The sequence below is a fragment of the Mandrillus leucophaeus genome, unplaced genomic scaffold, assembly GCF_000951045.1.
Source record: "Mandrillus leucophaeus isolate KB7577 unplaced genomic scaffold, Mleu.le_1.0 Scaffold124, whole genome shotgun sequence".
NCBI classification, from domain to species: Eukaryota; Metazoa; Chordata; class Mammalia; order Primates; family Cercopithecidae; genus Mandrillus; species Mandrillus leucophaeus.
In genome coordinates, this window is record NW_012100765.1 from 2,981,035 (window position 1) to 2,999,923 (window position 18,889).

General features: G+C 38.4%; 1 protein-coding gene across 1 annotated transcript in view; it reads right to left on the reverse strand.

Moving 5' to 3' along the window:
* The window catches only part of WDR7 (WD repeat domain 7), a 419,729-nt gene that overhangs the window by 93,556 nt on the left and 307,284 nt on the right, over positions 1-18,889 (reverse strand). The window contains exons 23-26 of the mRNA XM_011971716.1: positions 16,418-16,604; positions 4,676-4,793; positions 1,500-1,649; positions 793-875 (exon numbers count right to left, since the gene is read on the reverse strand). Coding sequence (XP_011827106.1) covers positions 793-875; positions 1,500-1,649; positions 4,676-4,793; positions 16,418-16,604 — 538 coding nt within the window. The remainder of the gene's footprint in view (positions 1-792; positions 876-1,499; positions 1,650-4,675; positions 4,794-16,417; positions 16,605-18,889) is intronic.

Consider the following 18,889-nt stretch of genomic DNA (forward strand, 5'->3'; position numbering starts at 1 on the left):
TTATATAACTATGAATAACTGGTTGTTCTGTTTTCTACAAAAACAATTATCTTCAAAAGATTTAAATACTATTTCTATGGACTGCATGGAGATAAAACATTTTTTAACAAGATGTACCTCAATCTATAAGCATTTTGAGAAGCAAGCTTAAAACAGCTTTGAAACAAAAATAAACATAATGTTACTACACTTTGGCTCTAAAAATACCCCTTCATGCTATAATAATTATATGCTCTATAATTATTAAATTATGTACATATATAATTCAGAAAGTTACACTTAGCAAACGCAACATTGTTTATAAAAGTTTTAACTTTTCTTGGCTTCTTTTCCTGCTTTCTCATAAGGAAAACACCTATACTTAAGAGAAAGTAATGCAAAGACTAGCCTTTGTATTAAAAATAAACTTTATCGGTGAAAGCGTGGCACAAAGATGTCTGCTGGCAGAAAAGAACATTTTCTTTCCAAAGCCAGAAGCTTCCTAACTCAATTTTGTAACGTAAATAATAATTAGAATAATGAATATAAGAATACAGACACATTCAATGAATGTTCTCTCTTAGTCAATTTTTCTAAGGTTTGAGCAAAATATCTTCAACACCCAATTTCAAATAGCTAACTCTACTATATTTTTGTTTTTAACTATAACCTGCCCATATTGTTTTAGAAAGTAAGCAGACATTAATAACTGGATTTCTAATTGACCAAGACTACTAACACCATGCCAAAATTTTTTAAAATTATTTGTTACTGAAAATTATTTATTTTGCATGCTCTTGAAGACTTCTTTACCTGCAGATGGCTGGGAAACATTCTTGAAGACCTTTCTTTTTAACTAAAGATCCTTCAAGGCAGTACATAATGATATCCATAACCTTTGACAGAAAAGAACAGATTTAAAATTAATTTCAAATGCTTAATTTTCCAAAATGTAAATGGTTAACTTAGGCCTCATTTGCCCATAAAAAGTCTATATAGTTTTATTTTAGTATTTAAAATAAAAACAAAAGCAATTTAAGCCATGTGTATATTTCAGTCTATCCTTTCTCTTATCTGTGAAAAGAAATTTAAAGGACAGTGCAATAAAATAAAGACAACAGACTTGTTTAAAGTCAATTCATATTTATGTACATAATAGGTAGCTTTATTCAACATATTATATATTTTATTTATAATGAAAGATGTCAAAGGTAACATAACCTTTACATATTACAGACCTTTACATATTATGGACCAATTCTAAGTGAATGGTGAATGAACATGAAAATCGTTTTGATTTTTGAGGAAATTTAAGTAAGTCTTCCAGAAATGGCACAAAAATTAATTTTAGTTATCTCTCTCTTATACACACACACACACACACACACACTCATTCTTTCTCTCTCGCTCACCCTTTACCTCTTTTAGAGATGCTGGAAATAAAGATGCTGATTTATATTACTTCATTAGAATATTTAATTTAGGTTGCTGATGGATCATTTAAAACAGGATAGTCTTACCTCCACAAGAAGATCCACAACATCTGTGGGCATCTTTTCAATAAGAATTTCAATGACTCTCAGAATCTCCCCTTTAGCTCGTGCGAGAGTTGTCGTGTGAATATTCTGCTGTGATTGGGTATTTGCTGCAAGGGCCGTATGTCTGTGTACCTACAAAACATTTCTCAGCTGTAGATATGATTGACACTGATATAGTTTTACATTTCTAGCCATGGTTTATTTTTCACTTTCTAATGCTATAGAAAAAAATAAACTTCTTGGGGGTGAGTCAGAAAATACTTTTGATTGCAAAAACAATATTAGTATAATAAAAACTCAATAGGTATTGCCTAATAGAATTCTGTAAGTTCCTGAACATTACATGAGATGTTAATACAACACTATCATGACATGTTTAAAAAGAAACATATTGAGGACTTGTGAATTTGGTACATTTGGAACTAAGGTAGACAGAAGTTGGCAGATGCCCAGGAAGTAAAAGATACGATCCTTGCTCTCAAGTAATGATAGTGCAGCTGACCCTTGAACAACATGGGTTTGAAATGCATGACCCGACTTATACTCAGATTCTCTTCTGCCTCTGGGCCTCTGAGACAGCAAGACCAATCCCCTCCCCTTCCTCCCCCTCAGCCTACTCAATGTGGAGACGACAAGGATGAAGACCTTTATGATGATCCACTTGCACTTAATGAATAGGACATCGATTTTCACTTCCTTATGAGTTTCTTCACATTTTCTTTTCTCTAGTTTACTTTATTGTAAGATTACAGTATATAATAGATATAACATACAAAATATGTGTTAATTGACTGTTTACATTATCAGTAAGGCTTCTGGTCAACAGTGGGCTAACAGTAGTTAACTTTTGGAATAGTCAAAAACTATTCGTGGGTTTTTGACTGTTAGGGGGATTGGTGCCCCTAATCCCTTACTGTTCGAGGATCAACTACAAATAATACTTTAACCACACTGTGTCCCAGAAATTATTCTCTAAGTGCTTTACAATTAAGCTGGGAAATCCAAATGAACATGCCTCCAAAAATAATGAGCATGGCAAATAATATAAATTCAATGTGATTTTCCCCATACAATTGTAAGCTTTATAGTTTGGATGAGAAAGAATATTAACAGGCCCAGGCCGGGCACGGTGGCTCAAGCCTGTAATCCCAGCACTTTGGGAGGCCGAGACAGGCAGATCACAAGGTCAGGAGATTGAGACCATCCTGGCTAACATGGTGAAACCCCGTCTCTACTAAAAAATACAAAAAAACTAGCCGGGCGAGGTGGCGGGCGCCTGTAGTCCCAGTTACTCAGGAGGCTGAGGCAGGAGAATGGGGTGAACCCAGGAGGCGGAGCTTGCAGTGAGCTGAGATCCGGCCACTGCACTCCAGCCTGACTCCAGAGCAAGACTCCGTCTCAAAAAAAAAAAAAAAAGAATATTAACAGGCCCTGGACTAGCCTGTGAAGAGCCATAAGGTAGTAGGCATAGAAATGGGGTAGAGGTCAGAGACAATAATAAGAAACACTTTAGCATTTTACTCTAATACTCTAAGATTGAACAGTAAAGTGGAAAACTTGTGTGTGTTTTTTGTTTTATTTATTATTTAATATTTACAGACAGTGTTTCACTTCACTATGTTGCCCAGGCTAGACTCAAACTCCTAGGCTCAAGTGATCCTCCTGCCTCAGCCTCCCAAATAGCTAGGACTACAGGCACATGCCACAGTAACAGGCTGAAAATTTGCTTTTAAAGGTAATAAATGTGGACTGTTATTTTAAAATTACCTTTCCAACCAAAAGCTGGAGTAGAATGAATTCAAAGCATGGGTATTCTAACAGTTCATTAAAAAAAATACTCATATGTAAATGGTGCAAGGGAAGTTTGAAAACACAATCAATACAAGGACCTGTCAGACTAATGTGACTATATTCAATATTTTCACTATATTCAATATTATATTCAATATTTTGAATATTATTCAAAATATTCACTATATTCAATAGTGAATATTTTCACTATATTCAATATTCAATATTTTTCACTATATTCAATATTATAACCTGTGCATATTCCACTGATGGGAAAAACTGGCAAAAAAAAAAATCTTCCAAGACTGATAAAATTGACCACTTGCACCCACGTATATATACACACATTATATATAACTATATAATACCTACAAAATAAATACATACATATGTATATTTTAAATCTAGTGGAACCTTACTATAACACTATGCACTATTAGAAAAATGCACACCCTTAGTCTACAAATTTATTTTAGATACGAATTCAAAGCCTCAGTGCCTCACATAAGCCTATACAAAATGCTGTTAGGACTTTCTTTCCTCCCCTCCCAGCGAAATTTGGCACAAATAGTTACAGCATGCCTATTAGGGATAGCTCTGGGGCAGACATAGGCCCAATAGGTTTCAGTTTATCTGAGTAGACTCAGAGGTATTTATTATTTTAAAAATTCATCATAGCTACAGGAAAAACAACTCAGACAGAGCCCACACCCTATGGACACTGCGTCTGCCCATTATTCATGCTGAAATGGAATAAACCTTTAAAAAAATGTAAGAGCTGATCATTCTTTCCTTTTCCTCCTCCTACTAAGACCTATAGCAAAGTTCCAATAATTGGCTCATTGTTCTTTACTAGTTTTCCAGTTAGATGTGGGCAATTAGTTTGAACACTAAGAATGTGGGAATCAATTGGCATTCAAGTCTTTATCTGTGACAAGTAATAGGAAAAACAATTAGCAAGTTTATGACTTACATTTTTTGTTTACAGTTGGAGAGCCAGTGCTAAATAACAAGTTTAGTTTTGATGACAAGTAGGTACTTATCTGTGAAAAACGTGAACACCTTTAATGTCTTTGAGTTTTCATATGCCTGCTATAATTCAGATTGAAAAATGATTGTCAAAGATTTACAAGTGAATTAACTTTGAGAACAGAAATGAATACAGAAGCACAGGTAATGAATGCACCACACCATGGAATTCAGTGTGCATGCACACAGACACATGTGTTCATTTCAGTACTAAATTATTAACTTGCATTGTTCTAGAACAAACTAGAAAGACTATTTGTGGATATGAACCCTCAGCTTATAGTATCAAATAATTCCTCTGAATGAGAAGATGGCGCACACTGAGAAGCTCCGCTCACCTCTTTGGCTATGGTGGTGATGAAGGCGGGTGGTCTGGCGGTGGCAATGAGCGAGAGGGCATGCCTTGCAGAGCGGGCCGAGTCAGCTGCTGGGCTCAGAGGCAGCCCCATTGTGATGCTAAACAGGGATCAGAAAAAGGGAAAAAAAGAAAAGAAGCATTAGAAATATAGACTGAAAAGATTAGACACAGCTTATAATGTCAGTTCAAGGTCAATGGGAGCACTCAAACAGTTAGAATATAATGGACTTGCAACAATGGGCAGTGATTAGGAGTCAGAGTGTTCTGGCATCAAATACAAAATGGAATAATTAACCGTGAAGATTGAAAACAGTATGTGCATCTGTCCAAAGTGTTAAAAACGCCTTGTTAACAAATTATCAAGAACTAGTACTGAATACATATCACAAAGCTCAGAATGAGGTAAGAACGAATTATCGTGCTGAGTATTTTCAAATTTTTCCTAAAAACAGTTATTTATAAAGCCATATTAAAAGACTGTATCTAAGGCTGTATATCTGAAAGGAAGGCAAGATTCACTCCTGTCTATAAAATCGTCACAAGTATTGAGAATGACAAAATTATTTTTCGTTTGTATATTATTTTTCATTTGAAATATCCTTATACCGCCGGTATACCCCAGTTTAGTACTTTTAGACCCAATCTACTAAACAGCATGCTCCACCAACAGTTACTTAGTACTAATGCCAAAAATTCTATTAACTGATACTAATTCTGTTTATACAAAGAAGAAATGGCATGATGTTGTCCAGGCTATTTGTAAGACGATGCACACAATGAAAGAGATCTTCCCAAACTGTCAGAATGCCAGGGTCATGATAGGAGAGTAATGCTATATTCACTCTCCACCTATACTACACGAAAATATCAACATTCTTGTTTCCAAGCTTCCTTTATATTATATATAATCCACTGGGTACAATATCAAGACATTATTAAAATATGGTACGTGATCTGCCCATTAACTGTATACAAGGAGTATTTTGTTACTCAGTATGGGATATAATTATAGTTTCCCGAGTTAAATATTTTTATATTTAAATATGTATATGAAGACATGTATAAGAAATATGTATATGAACACTTATCCTACTCCAATTAAATGAGTCTATGTGCTTCATGTGTAAACTGGATTGTATTTACTGAAAATTCTCAAAAAGTTGATAGGTATCTCTATAACTGATCTAAGAACCATTATTTTAACTTGTAGCTGAAAATAAAAATTACGTAGGCATTCTCATCATTGTGAAAGGAAGTTCTGCTTATAAATCTTTGTGACTGTTACACTGCTTAAATCTCTGACTCGTAGTATAACTGTCTCTCTTCTTTTTCCCATATCGAGGGTAGAGATGAAGCAGGGGCTCAGAGGAGAGGAGTATGGAGAGTTTTCCTTTGATGTTTAACACTGAAAAGAAAGATGTGAGCTGAGAGAACACACACATACTGAACAATGCACAAGCAGAAGGCATCGGTGGGCATCTCCCACCTCCCTGCCACGGAAGAGCCCGGCACTCTTGGGTCCCAGTAGGAGTTAGAAAGAGGTGTTTTCTGACAAAGCAGGATGGGCAGTTGGCCAGTTTCTTTTCTGGATTAAACTTGGCTAATTGCAAATTCAGTGAAAGAAATGTTTACTGTGTGAGTAGTGCTGAGGCTAGACGGCTTAATACTTATTGTAAAATTCAGATTATAAACCCAAATTTTAAGTCAAGTTTTCAAGGATTCAAAAACCAATTAAACTTTGTAGATACCTTGTGATGCTTCCTTTCATCCATCAATGTAGATGAATAGGGACTGATGATACTGAAAGGCTATAAACAATCAAAATGTTACATTAGTTGAATAATTCTAAATAAAATGAAATCAAGTTTGGGAAAATCAATAAAATCACAGAATGCTGGAGTTGGGAAAGATTTCCCAGGCAACCTCCCTGACAAGCAGTCAGCCAGGGAAAAGGAATGTCCACCTCCTGGGCAGCCCATCCTAGATCTGGAAGGCCCGCTACAGGGGAAGAACTGGGTGCAGAGCCCAAGGTCTAGGTTGAAAGCCAGGCTTTCCTGTGTTATTTCATGCCCTTTGCATCTGCTCCAGAATATCCCTATAAAGTGGTCGATACAGGTATTTACAAGTGAGAAGTCGGGCCCGAAAACTTAAGTGAGGGGCTGGGTAGTTGTGTGATGTCTTTCAGGACAGCTAACCTTTGGAGAAAATACAGTGGGGAGAGGTGTGACCATATTGTGGTTACTTGGATTACTGAACCAGTACTGTGACTAAACTCAGTGGCTTTGGATGAGTGGCTAGATTGCATCTTTGAGAGAAGATTTTAGTGATACGTTATTATACTTGGCCTTCAGCTGTTTTATTCAATATTAATAATGGTTTGAAGATACGGGATGTACAGTTATCAGCTGGTGTGGTTATAAAGTTGTAAGGGAGAGCAGTTATATTACGTAACAGAACTAAGATCTACAAAGTCATCAAAAAGATCAGACTCAGCTAAATAAGAAGTCTTATGTGTGGGTACAAAAATGACCAACTTTACAGGGGTGGGATTGGCAATACACTGCTGAACCAGGCTTGTGAACTACTGAGGATTGCATCTGAAACAAATATGAATGGTAGTCATCCTGCTACCCAAAGAACTGGGCTGTGTCATGAGAAATATAGTAATAGGGAAGGTGTTACTCCTGCTGTAGTTCATGGCTCTGGGTGCCTGTCTGTCCTCCCCGTGGATATACTGCTACCTAGGTGCTAAGAGAAAGGGTCTGGCTTCTGCAGGACAAGAGTTACAGTGTCCTCCTAGAATCCAGAGATGTCCAGTCTGTCCCCAGCTGTGTGCTGCTGGGATCCCTTGCCACTGGAAACCAACATAAGCAGGATCATAGCAAACTCACCATTACCTCTAAGTTCTTGCTTCCATCCCTTCTCTGGTTCTTTTCATGGAAAAGAAATGTTTAGTGAGAGGCTAAGAGAGGGACACACACACACACACACACTCTCACACACCCAGAATGAAGAGATACAATCATGTGTGCACCTGAGTGTGGAAATGGTCAGCTGACAGATCTTCAGGGCTCATGCCACAGTGACAAGTGGATACCTTCCCCTTACCCTTATGGTGTGTCCTGTGGCCACCCTGGACTGAATAAGCACAACATCTGTAAAATGGGTATATTAAAATATCTACTTCACAGCACTGACAAGACGACTAAATGAGGAAACAAATACAAAAACAACTAGCCCTGCCGGTTCCTATATTATATGTACAATAACTGCTTCTTCTGACCAAAGATGCTTCTCATAAAAAGAAGCAAGGTGAAGGGAAAATGAGATAAACTACCAGCAGGTCGCTGTTTCAAGCCAAAAGGTGTAGCCACGCATGGTCCTTCCCCCATGTCAACAAATGGCCTTGTAAATTTGGGGGAATCAGCAAACTTCTTATAGTAAGAAAAATAATAAAGGTTGGTGCTTTGGTGCTGGATGGTGGGTCTAGAAGAGAAGCTATAGGGTAAGGGGGAAGGAAGTGAATCAAAGACATGTGAACCTACTGCCCACTGAGTTCACTGGAAGCTGGAAAAGCCAGTGCTCTTGAAGAGGCATCAGTGTGCGCACCTGAGGGATTCCCTCCATTGGCGTCTGGCAGTCTCAGCGCAAGACTGCAGAGTGTGGATAACTCTACAGCTCTGAGGTCAGGGCTCTGCAGTGACTTGGAGGGTATGGCATCCACAGCGCAAAAGTAGGGGGCTGCGTGTGTGAGGGTAGAGAGGTGGTCAAGGCATAGAGAGAAACCTTGTGTCCCTCCTCTAGTCTACTCAATTCACCGTCATCATAGTCATCTTCCCAAAGCACCACCTTTGTTTCCTGGTTGCCCTACTTAAAAGTAACCTTCTCTACCACTTCTAGGAAAAACTCTAAACAGCTCAGCTTAAGATTCTAGGCCCTCCATAATCTAGTTCCCTAATTTTCAACACACTCTTTTCAACACCAATGCTCCTGAAGTCAGGCTAATTTCCAAGCTGGTCCCTAAAGGTCTGTTCCTTATTTTATTCCAGTATTTTGCTAATGCTTCTCCTCCACCCCTTTCCCCACTGGCACAGTCTCCTCCCTCCTCTCTGTTCAATTCTGGTCTTCCCACATGGTATTCTCTAACTGCTGCAGCACTCATTGACTTCTAGTGAAACAAAAATAATCAACAACAAACCCCATTTATTCCAGGCCCTTAATACTAAATCACATTCTGCCAGGACTTACAAATTAGTTTTATATTATGGGCTCTGTACAGATTTGAAACATGCCTGTCAATTCTGTGTATCTCCCCAAAGTGCCCAGTTCAGCCCCTGGACATGCTGGTAGCTCCGTACTTACGCAGTAAGTGAAGTAGCTGGCAAATTCAGCAGGAGGAAAAAAATCATTTAAGCTAGTTATTGGACTGAACTGACCAGGCAATGAAGTCAAAGCAATTGATCTGGTAGTCCCAACAGATGAAGTCTAATTCTACATTTGGTTATCTCTAAAGTCAAGAGTGCATTGTCTGTGTGATATGCTTTAATGTGGGATGAAGAAGGACCATACTATCAGAGGTTTGAAATTAAAGGAGTATCAACCTTATTCTGGAATCTGCATGTAAACATGGAACGCATTTGTTTCATCTGATCCCGCCTATCTGGCTATTCTGCGGATTATCTGTTACACAGGTTTACAGGATGGGTCTTTTGGTTCTTTTTATTCTAAAAAAAAAGTGGTCATGACAGACTCTCTGTTTTACTCAGCATTTCAGTGTACACACCCAATATGAAATATCAGAGATGACAAATACTTTAAATAAAAATATGAATGGAAAAATAGTCCATGCAGGCTGAGGTCCCTCTTCACAGAACTGCTCATTAATCCTGTTCTAAAGCTCACTCCATCGTGGTGAAAGCATTTCAAAAGTTACATGAAAGAACACTTTGGTTAAATGTCATGATCTAAAATTGTCAGACTTTATCATCTGTCAAATTAAGCAACAGTGTAAGGGAATATTCCAGGGGGGCTGGTGGGGGAAACACATAATATTTCATTGAATAGCCTGTAAACTGTGGTCAATAGGAGCGGGGTAATGAAAAGAGTTCCCATCAAAAACAAAGACTACTAAAATGACTTTAAAAATGCATACTTAATGTATAGCCCCTGGGATTCCCATTTTATTCCTTCCTGGCTAAACAGGTATGCTAATATTTGTCCTCAATTTAACAAGATATCTTCAATTCCTCTGTCATGTTGTACCTTTATTTCATAACTCGCAGGTGGCATTGAGTTCCTAAACACAAAGGTGGCAATTCCTTCCTCAAATGTATATCTTTAAGATCTATTTCCTGTATGCTAAATACAATCACAGTGAATAAAACTATGCTAATAGGATTTACTTATATGGCTGCCTCAGATTATAAATTTTCTGTTAATAAATTTTACAGAAACAGGAAAAATATGAATAGCTTAAATATGGACTCCTAAAGCATCTTAGCATTTGTATGATGTGTTTCTTTCTCCACTCTTCACCCCCAAAATTCAAGAATGGTTGAGATTTGATTTAGCATACAAAAAATGTTTTTCTCTCATTCTATGTAGTTCAAAAAGAATCTTTCTAATCCATGGCACTTATCTGTGTGTCATCAAAGCATGTGTGGTTTCCAGTGACTTTATGCTTCTCTCTGAATGTTTGGTAAACTGTGATGATCCCAGAAAAGCAGTGGGCAGTCTGTAATTCACTAATGTCCCTCAGCTGTGGCAGTATGTGACGCTCGCCCGGCCCCTTCAGCAGCTGGGCCAGCACTGCTCCACTGTTCTCTTTCAGAGTAAAGGTCCTGCCACATGAAGGAGGCAAATGGATCAAAATCACAGACCACAACTTAGACAAATGGAAGTCCAACCTTCTAAGAGCACAAGAATTTTTCTGCTCCTTTGTACAGTGGGATTTTCTGCTGTTTCTAACATTTTATCAATCAATATGTACATAGCCATACTGATCTCACAAAATTATGAATGTATAAAAAGGATAATACTATATGTTTCTACTTTTCTCACAATTAGCTCGGGATGGCTCAATCTATGATTCCAATGACGTGCAGTCTCAATTTTCTCTTAAACAGTTCATCATGGATGAACAGTCCATCACCATTATTAAAAAATTTCCTGACATAACATTTTACCTGCGAATCACTCACCTTTTTAAGGGTGGCATAGCCATATGGTACAGGAGCTGCAAGATGGGAGTTGGGAAACCTGAGTGACAGTCTTGGCTCTTTGAGTACCACTGTGACCTCAGCCAAGTTGTTTAATCTGTTTAAACCTTATTTTTACTTAATAGCACATTAGGGGTACTGGATCAGATGATGTTGAAAAAGATTTTCATCTCTAAAATGAAAATCTTTAAATCCCATGACTTTATTCAACATTTATTGTTAGCAAATCACTTGGCAAATGTTATGAGTAAATAAGAATAAACATATAATATATGACACAAGTACTCAGGAGTTTACTGATATGTAAATGTGGCTTTTACATCCTAGAAGGTACAAAATCTTTGATGAAAATAATTTTTTTTTTTGAGATAGGGTCTTGCTCTGTTGCCCAGGCTGGAGTACAGTGGTACAATCACAGCTCACTGCAGCCTTGACCTCTTTGGCTCAAGTGATCTTCCTGCCTCAGCCTCCTAGGTAGCTGGAACTACACGCTCCTATAGCTTTTTTTTTTTTGTAGAGACAGGTTCTCACTATGTTGTCCAGGCTGGTCTCAAACTCCTGGGCTCAAGTGATCCCGCCTCAGCCCCCCAAAGTGCTGGGATTACACGTGTGAACCACCATGTCCAGCTGAAAATAATTTTATTAAACATATCTAAAAATCTAAAGTACACTGGAAATTCTGATTATGTACTTTAACAAATTGTTTTAATTCTGTGGATGTTAAGATTTGGAATGCAAGATCGCATAGTGGTAGGAGCTTTGGCTTTTGGAACAAGCTAGACTAGGGTTTGAATCCTATTTTTTTCAGAGACTACAATGTTACTCTGGATAAGAGGCAGCAACTCTCTATCAGATTCATTTTTTTCTCATCTGCAAAATGGGGATGATAATGCCTGTTTCTTGAACTTCTCTAGAACAAGTTGAGGACATGGAGATCTGAATGGCACAGAAACTCATAGGTAATAAGCATTCAGTAGGAGGACTGCATCCCAGGCCTCTATATCCCTGCATAAGGCTATGTGGTAGGTGTTAAAAGCAAAGAAAAAACTCACTGCAACAATCTTTTCATAAAGTAAAGACATACCAATCCTTTATCTGACCCTAATCTATTCCCCTGAGATAACTGGGATGGAAATTATGTCTGAGATTTATTCATTTATTTAGAATCAAGGTCTTGTTCTGTCACCCAGGCTGTAGAGTAGTGGTCCAATCACCACTTACTGCAGCCTTGGCCTCCCAGGCTCAAGCCATCCTTCCTCCTCAGCCTCCCAAGTAGCTGGGACTGCAGGTACATGCCACCATGCCCAGGTAATTATTTATTTTGTAGAGACAGAGGTCTCGCTATGTTACCCAGGCTGTTTTCAAACTCCTGAGCTTAAGCAGGCCTCCCAAAGTGCTGGGATTACAGGTATGAGCCACCACCTCCAGCCACTGTGTTTGAGTTTTACATGGGAGAATCCCACTTTAAGTTCTACAAGAAATTAACAAATAAAATTAGCTAAAAATAGCATTTTCCTCCTTTCACCAGATGTCTGGCATGCCTGTGCTTTCCTACCCCTTTCTTTCGCATGCCCCGTCCTTCCCCTCCTCTCCTCATAATCACTCAAATGACAGAACCAAGTGAAAACCCTCCTTGTATCCCTTCTGGTTACGCAGGGTGATTCATTTCTCTATGTCCTGAATGTCTACACTTTTTACCTTCCTTCTCACTTTGTGTCATGGTTATTTTGGGGCAGATCTTGTCTCTCCTATAAGAGTGCAACTGTCTTGAAGACGTGATCTTTGATTCCAATTTGCAACTACAGAGAATACCTAATGCTCCTTTCACATATTAGTTATTCGATATGCTTGATTAATTAATAAATAGTTAAGATTTGGCAAAATACCTGAAAACATTAGAAAACAACTGTAGATATTTTGATTTCAAAGATATAAAATTGCATATCATGTTTCTAAAATAAAGGGGTAACCAATTCTGGAAAAAAATACTCTTTTTTTAAGAGTTGTGTCTCACTGTTACCCATGCTGGAGTGCAGTGGCTCGATCATGGCTCACTGCAACCCTGAACTTCTTGGCTTAAGCAATCCTTCCCTCTCAGCCTCCGGAACAGCTGGGACCACAGGTGTATGCCACATGCCCTGTTAATTTTTTATTTGTTTATTTTTTAGAGATGGATGTCTTCCTATTTTGCTCAGGCTGGTCTCAAATTCCTGGACTCAAGAGATCCTCTCACCTCAACCTCCCAAAGTGCTGAGATTACAAGCACGAGCCACCAAGCCCAGTCAGAAAATACCCTACTCATCTCGAAGCATATACAGTGTTTTAGGAGACCTCTCAGGAGTCAGCTTGGCAGGAGATGTCGGTACATGGGGGAGAGGCAAAAGGGAACTCTGCCATGATATGTGTTCTCCAGACAAGGCAGGGGACCTGACTGGTTGCCCCTCCACAAAACCCTTGCCCTTAGAAACTCACAAGAAAATGAAGAAAGTAGGAAACATTGCTTATGGTTTTTCTTTTTCAATAAATGTGAACTGAAATTTTAAAAAGCACAAGCCAAACATAAAAGCTTCTTCATAAAGCAAGCTTAACATCACAGACAGAGGCAAGGCGGCTGAGCAGTGTTACTGTGTACACAGTAAATCAGGCACAACGAGGGGCAGCCCAGCAGGGCAGCACAAGGGTAAGATCCACACTTAACCCCCTGCACACATCGCTGCTCCACTTCCCACCATCTCAGGCCTCTGCACCCTCTGCTGAGTGTGTCACGGATGTAACAGGCCATTTTCAATCTAAATCTTGTTATAGATTAATAAGCAAACATTTTCTTGCTTATTATGCAATTTATCATGATGAAAATTACATTGGACTCCTCAAGGCTACATGCTGATACATTCATTTATTCAGAGCTGTGTATAGAAAGTCATACTAATCTTCATGACAGAAAAGGATATAGTAGCAACATTTAAATTGCCTACTGAAAACTTCAGTTTTTGTGTCTGTGAACAAACTACATGTAGATAAGACCTAAGTGCATCTTTCTGCTTTCTGGTACAAGCCTAATGTAAATTTATTTAAAAACAAAATCAATCAAACAAACAAACAAACAAATACTAACCCTGAATAAAAGCCCATCACTTTTCCTCCCAGGCAAAACAGTGCATACTACTGAAATTGTGTTTTGATCAGATTTAAAAATGAGCTCCAAAATTAAGTCAAAGCAAAATTTTAGACAATCAAAAAATGTGAATGTTTCTCAAGACAAACCAGGAGAGCTGCAATAACAGAAGCCAGCACTGTTGACGTGTGGCGGGTGTACACGGCAGCTGCAGCTAAGGGGAGGGCAGAGGTTGAAAAGATGTCTGGGGCTTCACGCAAAGGCCAGCTGCCTCATACTATAGGCACAGACTCCTGGGCTCAAATTGCCTCCTAATCCTTCAAGTCCCATTGAGAATCTTCAGGCTTCCTGTATCCAGAAAACTATCCTGCCTACCATTATGCTAAACCGCTCATTCTAGAGTCAGGCAGCTCTTGATCTGCTGAATAATACAAGGCCCTAACAATGGCATCAGCACCAGTACTTCCGTCACATAGGAAGACATTTCATCTCTTAATATATGCTCACTATTCTAAGCAATTTGCAGATATAAGTTCATTTAATATACCTTAGAAGACAGGTACTTTAATTAGCCCCAACTTGTAGATACAGAGAGGTAAAGTAATTTGCTGGAGGGCATACGGCTAGGGAGATACCGAGGTAAAGTGTAGGACGCATGGTAGTATGATAGGAGGGAACTGGGGGGCGGGCAGCAGCTGTTTAGGTTTGAAATGAATGTCCTCTACCAATCACCCTGGGACTTTGGGCTAGCAATGTCTAATCTGTAGACAAGGCCACAGAGTTCCATTCTAGCCTTCAGTTGCTCCTCTGATTTCTACTTTCTGAGCATAGAGCAGTCAGTAGAAAACTATGGACCCAAAGCATGCCAGAACTTAAGGGAATGGCAAAGCAAAGGGCTAAGAACTCTACTTTTAAAAAAAGTTAACAAGGACAAGAATGAAACACCATTCACTGAGAAAATCCAAGTGGTGGTAACATTTTCGTTAAGGGAGGCATTATGGGACAGTTCAAGAATTCCAACCACTTCATACCCACTGGGATGATTATACTAAAAAAATTAAAAAGAGAGAAAGAAAGAAAAAACAAGTGTTAGCGAGGCTGTAGAGAAAATGGAACTCTTGTGCACTGCTGGTGGGAAAACAGTCTGGTGGTTCCTCAATAAGTTAAACATGGAATTATCAGATGACCTAGAAATTCTACTCCTACGTATCTACTCAAAGAAATGAAAACAGGTGTTCAAATATTTATGCACGAATGTTTATAGCAGCTATATTCACAAGAGCCAAAAGGCAGAAACAACCCAATTGTCCATCAACAGGTAAATGGATTAACTATATGTGATATAACCATGAATGGAATGTTATTCAGCCATAAAAAGCAACAAATCACTATTATATGCCACAACATGAATGGACCTTGAAAGATACCATGTCAGTGAAGAAGCCAGTCACAAAGGACCACAGTTTGTATGGTTCTGTTTATATGAGATATGCAGAATAGGCAAATTCACAGAGACAGAAAGAAGAGTAATGGTTGCCAGGGCCTGGTGAAGTGGTAACAGGCGAGGACTGCTTACTGGGCATGGGGCTTCCATTCAGGATGAGTTCTGTAGGGGCTAAACAGTGGTAACAGTTGCACGACACTGTGATTATATTTAATGCCACGGAATTATACACTTTAAGATGGCTACAGTGGTAAATTTCATGATATGTGTATTATACATCAAAAGGAAACAAAAGAACTCTTTGCAGGAATCAGGAGGCTGAGTTTCCAAACCAACAGTAATCTCCACCACCAACAGGACCCCCTGCCTCATCAATCCTAGTCAGTAGGTCACCACGTGTGTTTCCCACCTATTTCACTTTAGCAGCTCCCTCAGTTCATCTTCCTCTTGTAGAACTCTCTCGTCATTGCTTCCCTGGATCACCGCCACCTCCTCATGGCTGGTCTTTTACTGTGTTTAAGTAAAACCTCAGTGAAGTTGATTTAAAGGCTAATATGAGTGTGGAGGAGCAATTCCCCAATTTGGCCATGTATGCTGGCCATAATCATTTCTGATCAAGTATCAAGTATTTAATATATATATCATTTTCCTTATAAACTATATTACACTATTATTAGCAAGTAATACTTCATGGTATAACAAGTACAATTGGAAAACTATGTCACATCTCATTCACTGGCTCAGGGCTAAATCTCAATTGTATTAAAATTATAGAAACATGTTTCCTTTTCATTGTCCATATTCAAAACTTCACATACGGAGACCTTTGTCTATTCTTTGTCTATTAAACATGCACAATCTCTATAGAATGACCAATAAGCCCACCAAAAGAACCCCTAAAACAAAGAACAGTGACAAATCAAATTAACCGGGGTCTGCACATACTTGGCAAGTTGTTTCTCGGCATCGGCACAAAGTTCCAGAAGCCCCATCAGAACAGCGGACACATCCATGTAAGGCTCCCAAACGGTGAACCCGCGTCCAATCAGATCAATGGCTGTTCTTCGGATAGTGCTGTGTGGAGGAAGTTTGGGGCTTGGAGGCTGTAGCAGAAGAAACGTCAGTGCCTTGCCTGAAATGACAGAATACAATGCAGAGCATTAAGGGAATTTTACTTTTGTAATCTTTTCTTTTGAAGCATACTTTCCAAATACAATCCATTTTTGATTTTTTTTTAACTGAAAAAGGTTTTGAACCTCAAGACTACACAAGATCTTAAATAAATGGTTTGCTCAGCCACATTCTTTGAAAAGTTAGGCTATATTATTTCATACCATATTCTAAAGTGTTTTAATTACATATTATATGTAAATGGGTATATATAATTTCAAAACATATCAATGATCTTAAATTCCAAACAATGCTTCTCCCTAACTCAGGGTTCTACAAAATGGAGATGGTTTCAAATAATGTAATACGGTATTTCTTAACCTTTTTTCTGCATCTAACACAGTTCATATGTAAAATACTCCCCCTCATAACACCTCTCATTACAGGCACATTGCAATGAAGGATGGAGAACGTAGAACACGTAGTTTGAAAAAGCTTCCCTCCCAAAGCATCTATTTTCCTCTATATTCTGGTGTATGTACTGATATAGTACAATTATGTCAAGGGTGTGGTAAGTTCTTCACATGATTTTGCTAAACATGTTAATAGTTCAGTATTATTTCTAAATCTGATGAGATGACCTAGATCTTAATAATAAACAGGTATTCCTTTATGTTGAGGATGAGGCTGACAATTTGTATACTTACGTCTAATGGCTATTAAGCCACAACACTTCATCTACTTCAGAAGGCATTTTGACATTTAAAAAAGAAAAACAGCAGGGGTTATGAAAAGCAAGTTGTAATTTAGAAGAGTTTTTGTTTGTTTGTTTTTTGAGGGAAGAAAGAAAACAGTTCCTAAGTCACAGAACAGTACAGCATACTGATTAAGAGGAACACATGCTTCAGGTTTAAGACAGGAAATTAACCATGGTTCCGTAACTCACTGGGGGGCAGGCCTAGGAAGGTACTCACTGAGCCTGACTTTTCTCACACTATAGTGCTTAGTCTGAATATCTATTAAACATGGCTCTTTTCTAAATGAAGAAAATGGCACATAAACTTTAGTACATCACATCCAACCAACAAAAGCATATCATAATTTTTATATTATAGTCAATTGTTAAATGAGAATGGACTGAAATGGAAAGGAAGAGAAGGGAAGAGTATTGTAAAGCCAGGATAAGAGTCAGTGGATACACTGAAAAGTAGTGATTCTGAATTTCTTCTTAGTCACGGAACCCTTCAAGAATCTGATGAAAGCCATCAGTCCTTTCCCCAGGAAACTACACACACAGTCATACCCATCAAATTCTGCAGAAGAATGTCAAGGCGGCCATAGATTGTGGGTTAACAATTCCTGCAGTTAAACTAAACAACATCCCAAAATTCATACTTCATATGTGTATTTGTAAATGTTACTCTTGTATTTAACCATATAATTATAATATATAAAGCTTCACGTTTTACTTTTGGATCAGAAAAATAATAAACTCCTTTAAAAAAGGTAACACACAGTTTTCTAGTTTCTGCCAGCACATACATGTCCTTTTATCACATGAAATGCTCCTATTTTTAAATACAAGCATTTCCCTTTTCCTCAGTAAGTCTGTCAGTTCCTTGAGGGTAGTAACTGTGTTTCACATAACCCTGCATCTTCTAAACCACCAACCACAGTGCTTTGCACACATTATTTACATAAATGAAAAACAGGTCTGCCTTTACTGTCAGAATATTTCCAATACAGCTCCCTGCCCCAGTTTGTCAGAATGATATTTCAAAATGTCTAGAAATCTACCATTTTCCTGTTTATTTTTTAGTTCTTGGAAGTCATAAGAGCTACAGAAAAACTCCAACTGCTATTCTCTGCAGACATCCTGAAACACCAGCAGCCATGGCTTCCACTCTAAGCAATAATGCTCCCTGGAGCTGCATCCTTGCTAAGTAATACCGCAAAAGGAGGTAAATCCTAAGTACAATGTTTTACAGCATTTCAGTCACCAATTTCCTTAGTGGCACTTTACCATTTTTGTATTCGTTATAGATGGGAGCATACAGGCAACACTAGAGACCTCACTGATTCCTAAGGGCCTCTGTGTTGGGAGCTCTGGAGGAAGTTTCCTCACCACTCTGGACAATTTTGTCCTGAGAGTGAAAATACACACTAAGTGGTCGATATCTTGATATTTTCCAGCACTGTTCTGACAAAGTGGGAAGGACAGCATAGGGGAACTGATCACTTGCACTTGGATGATATGATAGAAAAGCGTTCTCCCTTTCTGCCTCCTTTCAGAAGACTCTGGCTCTA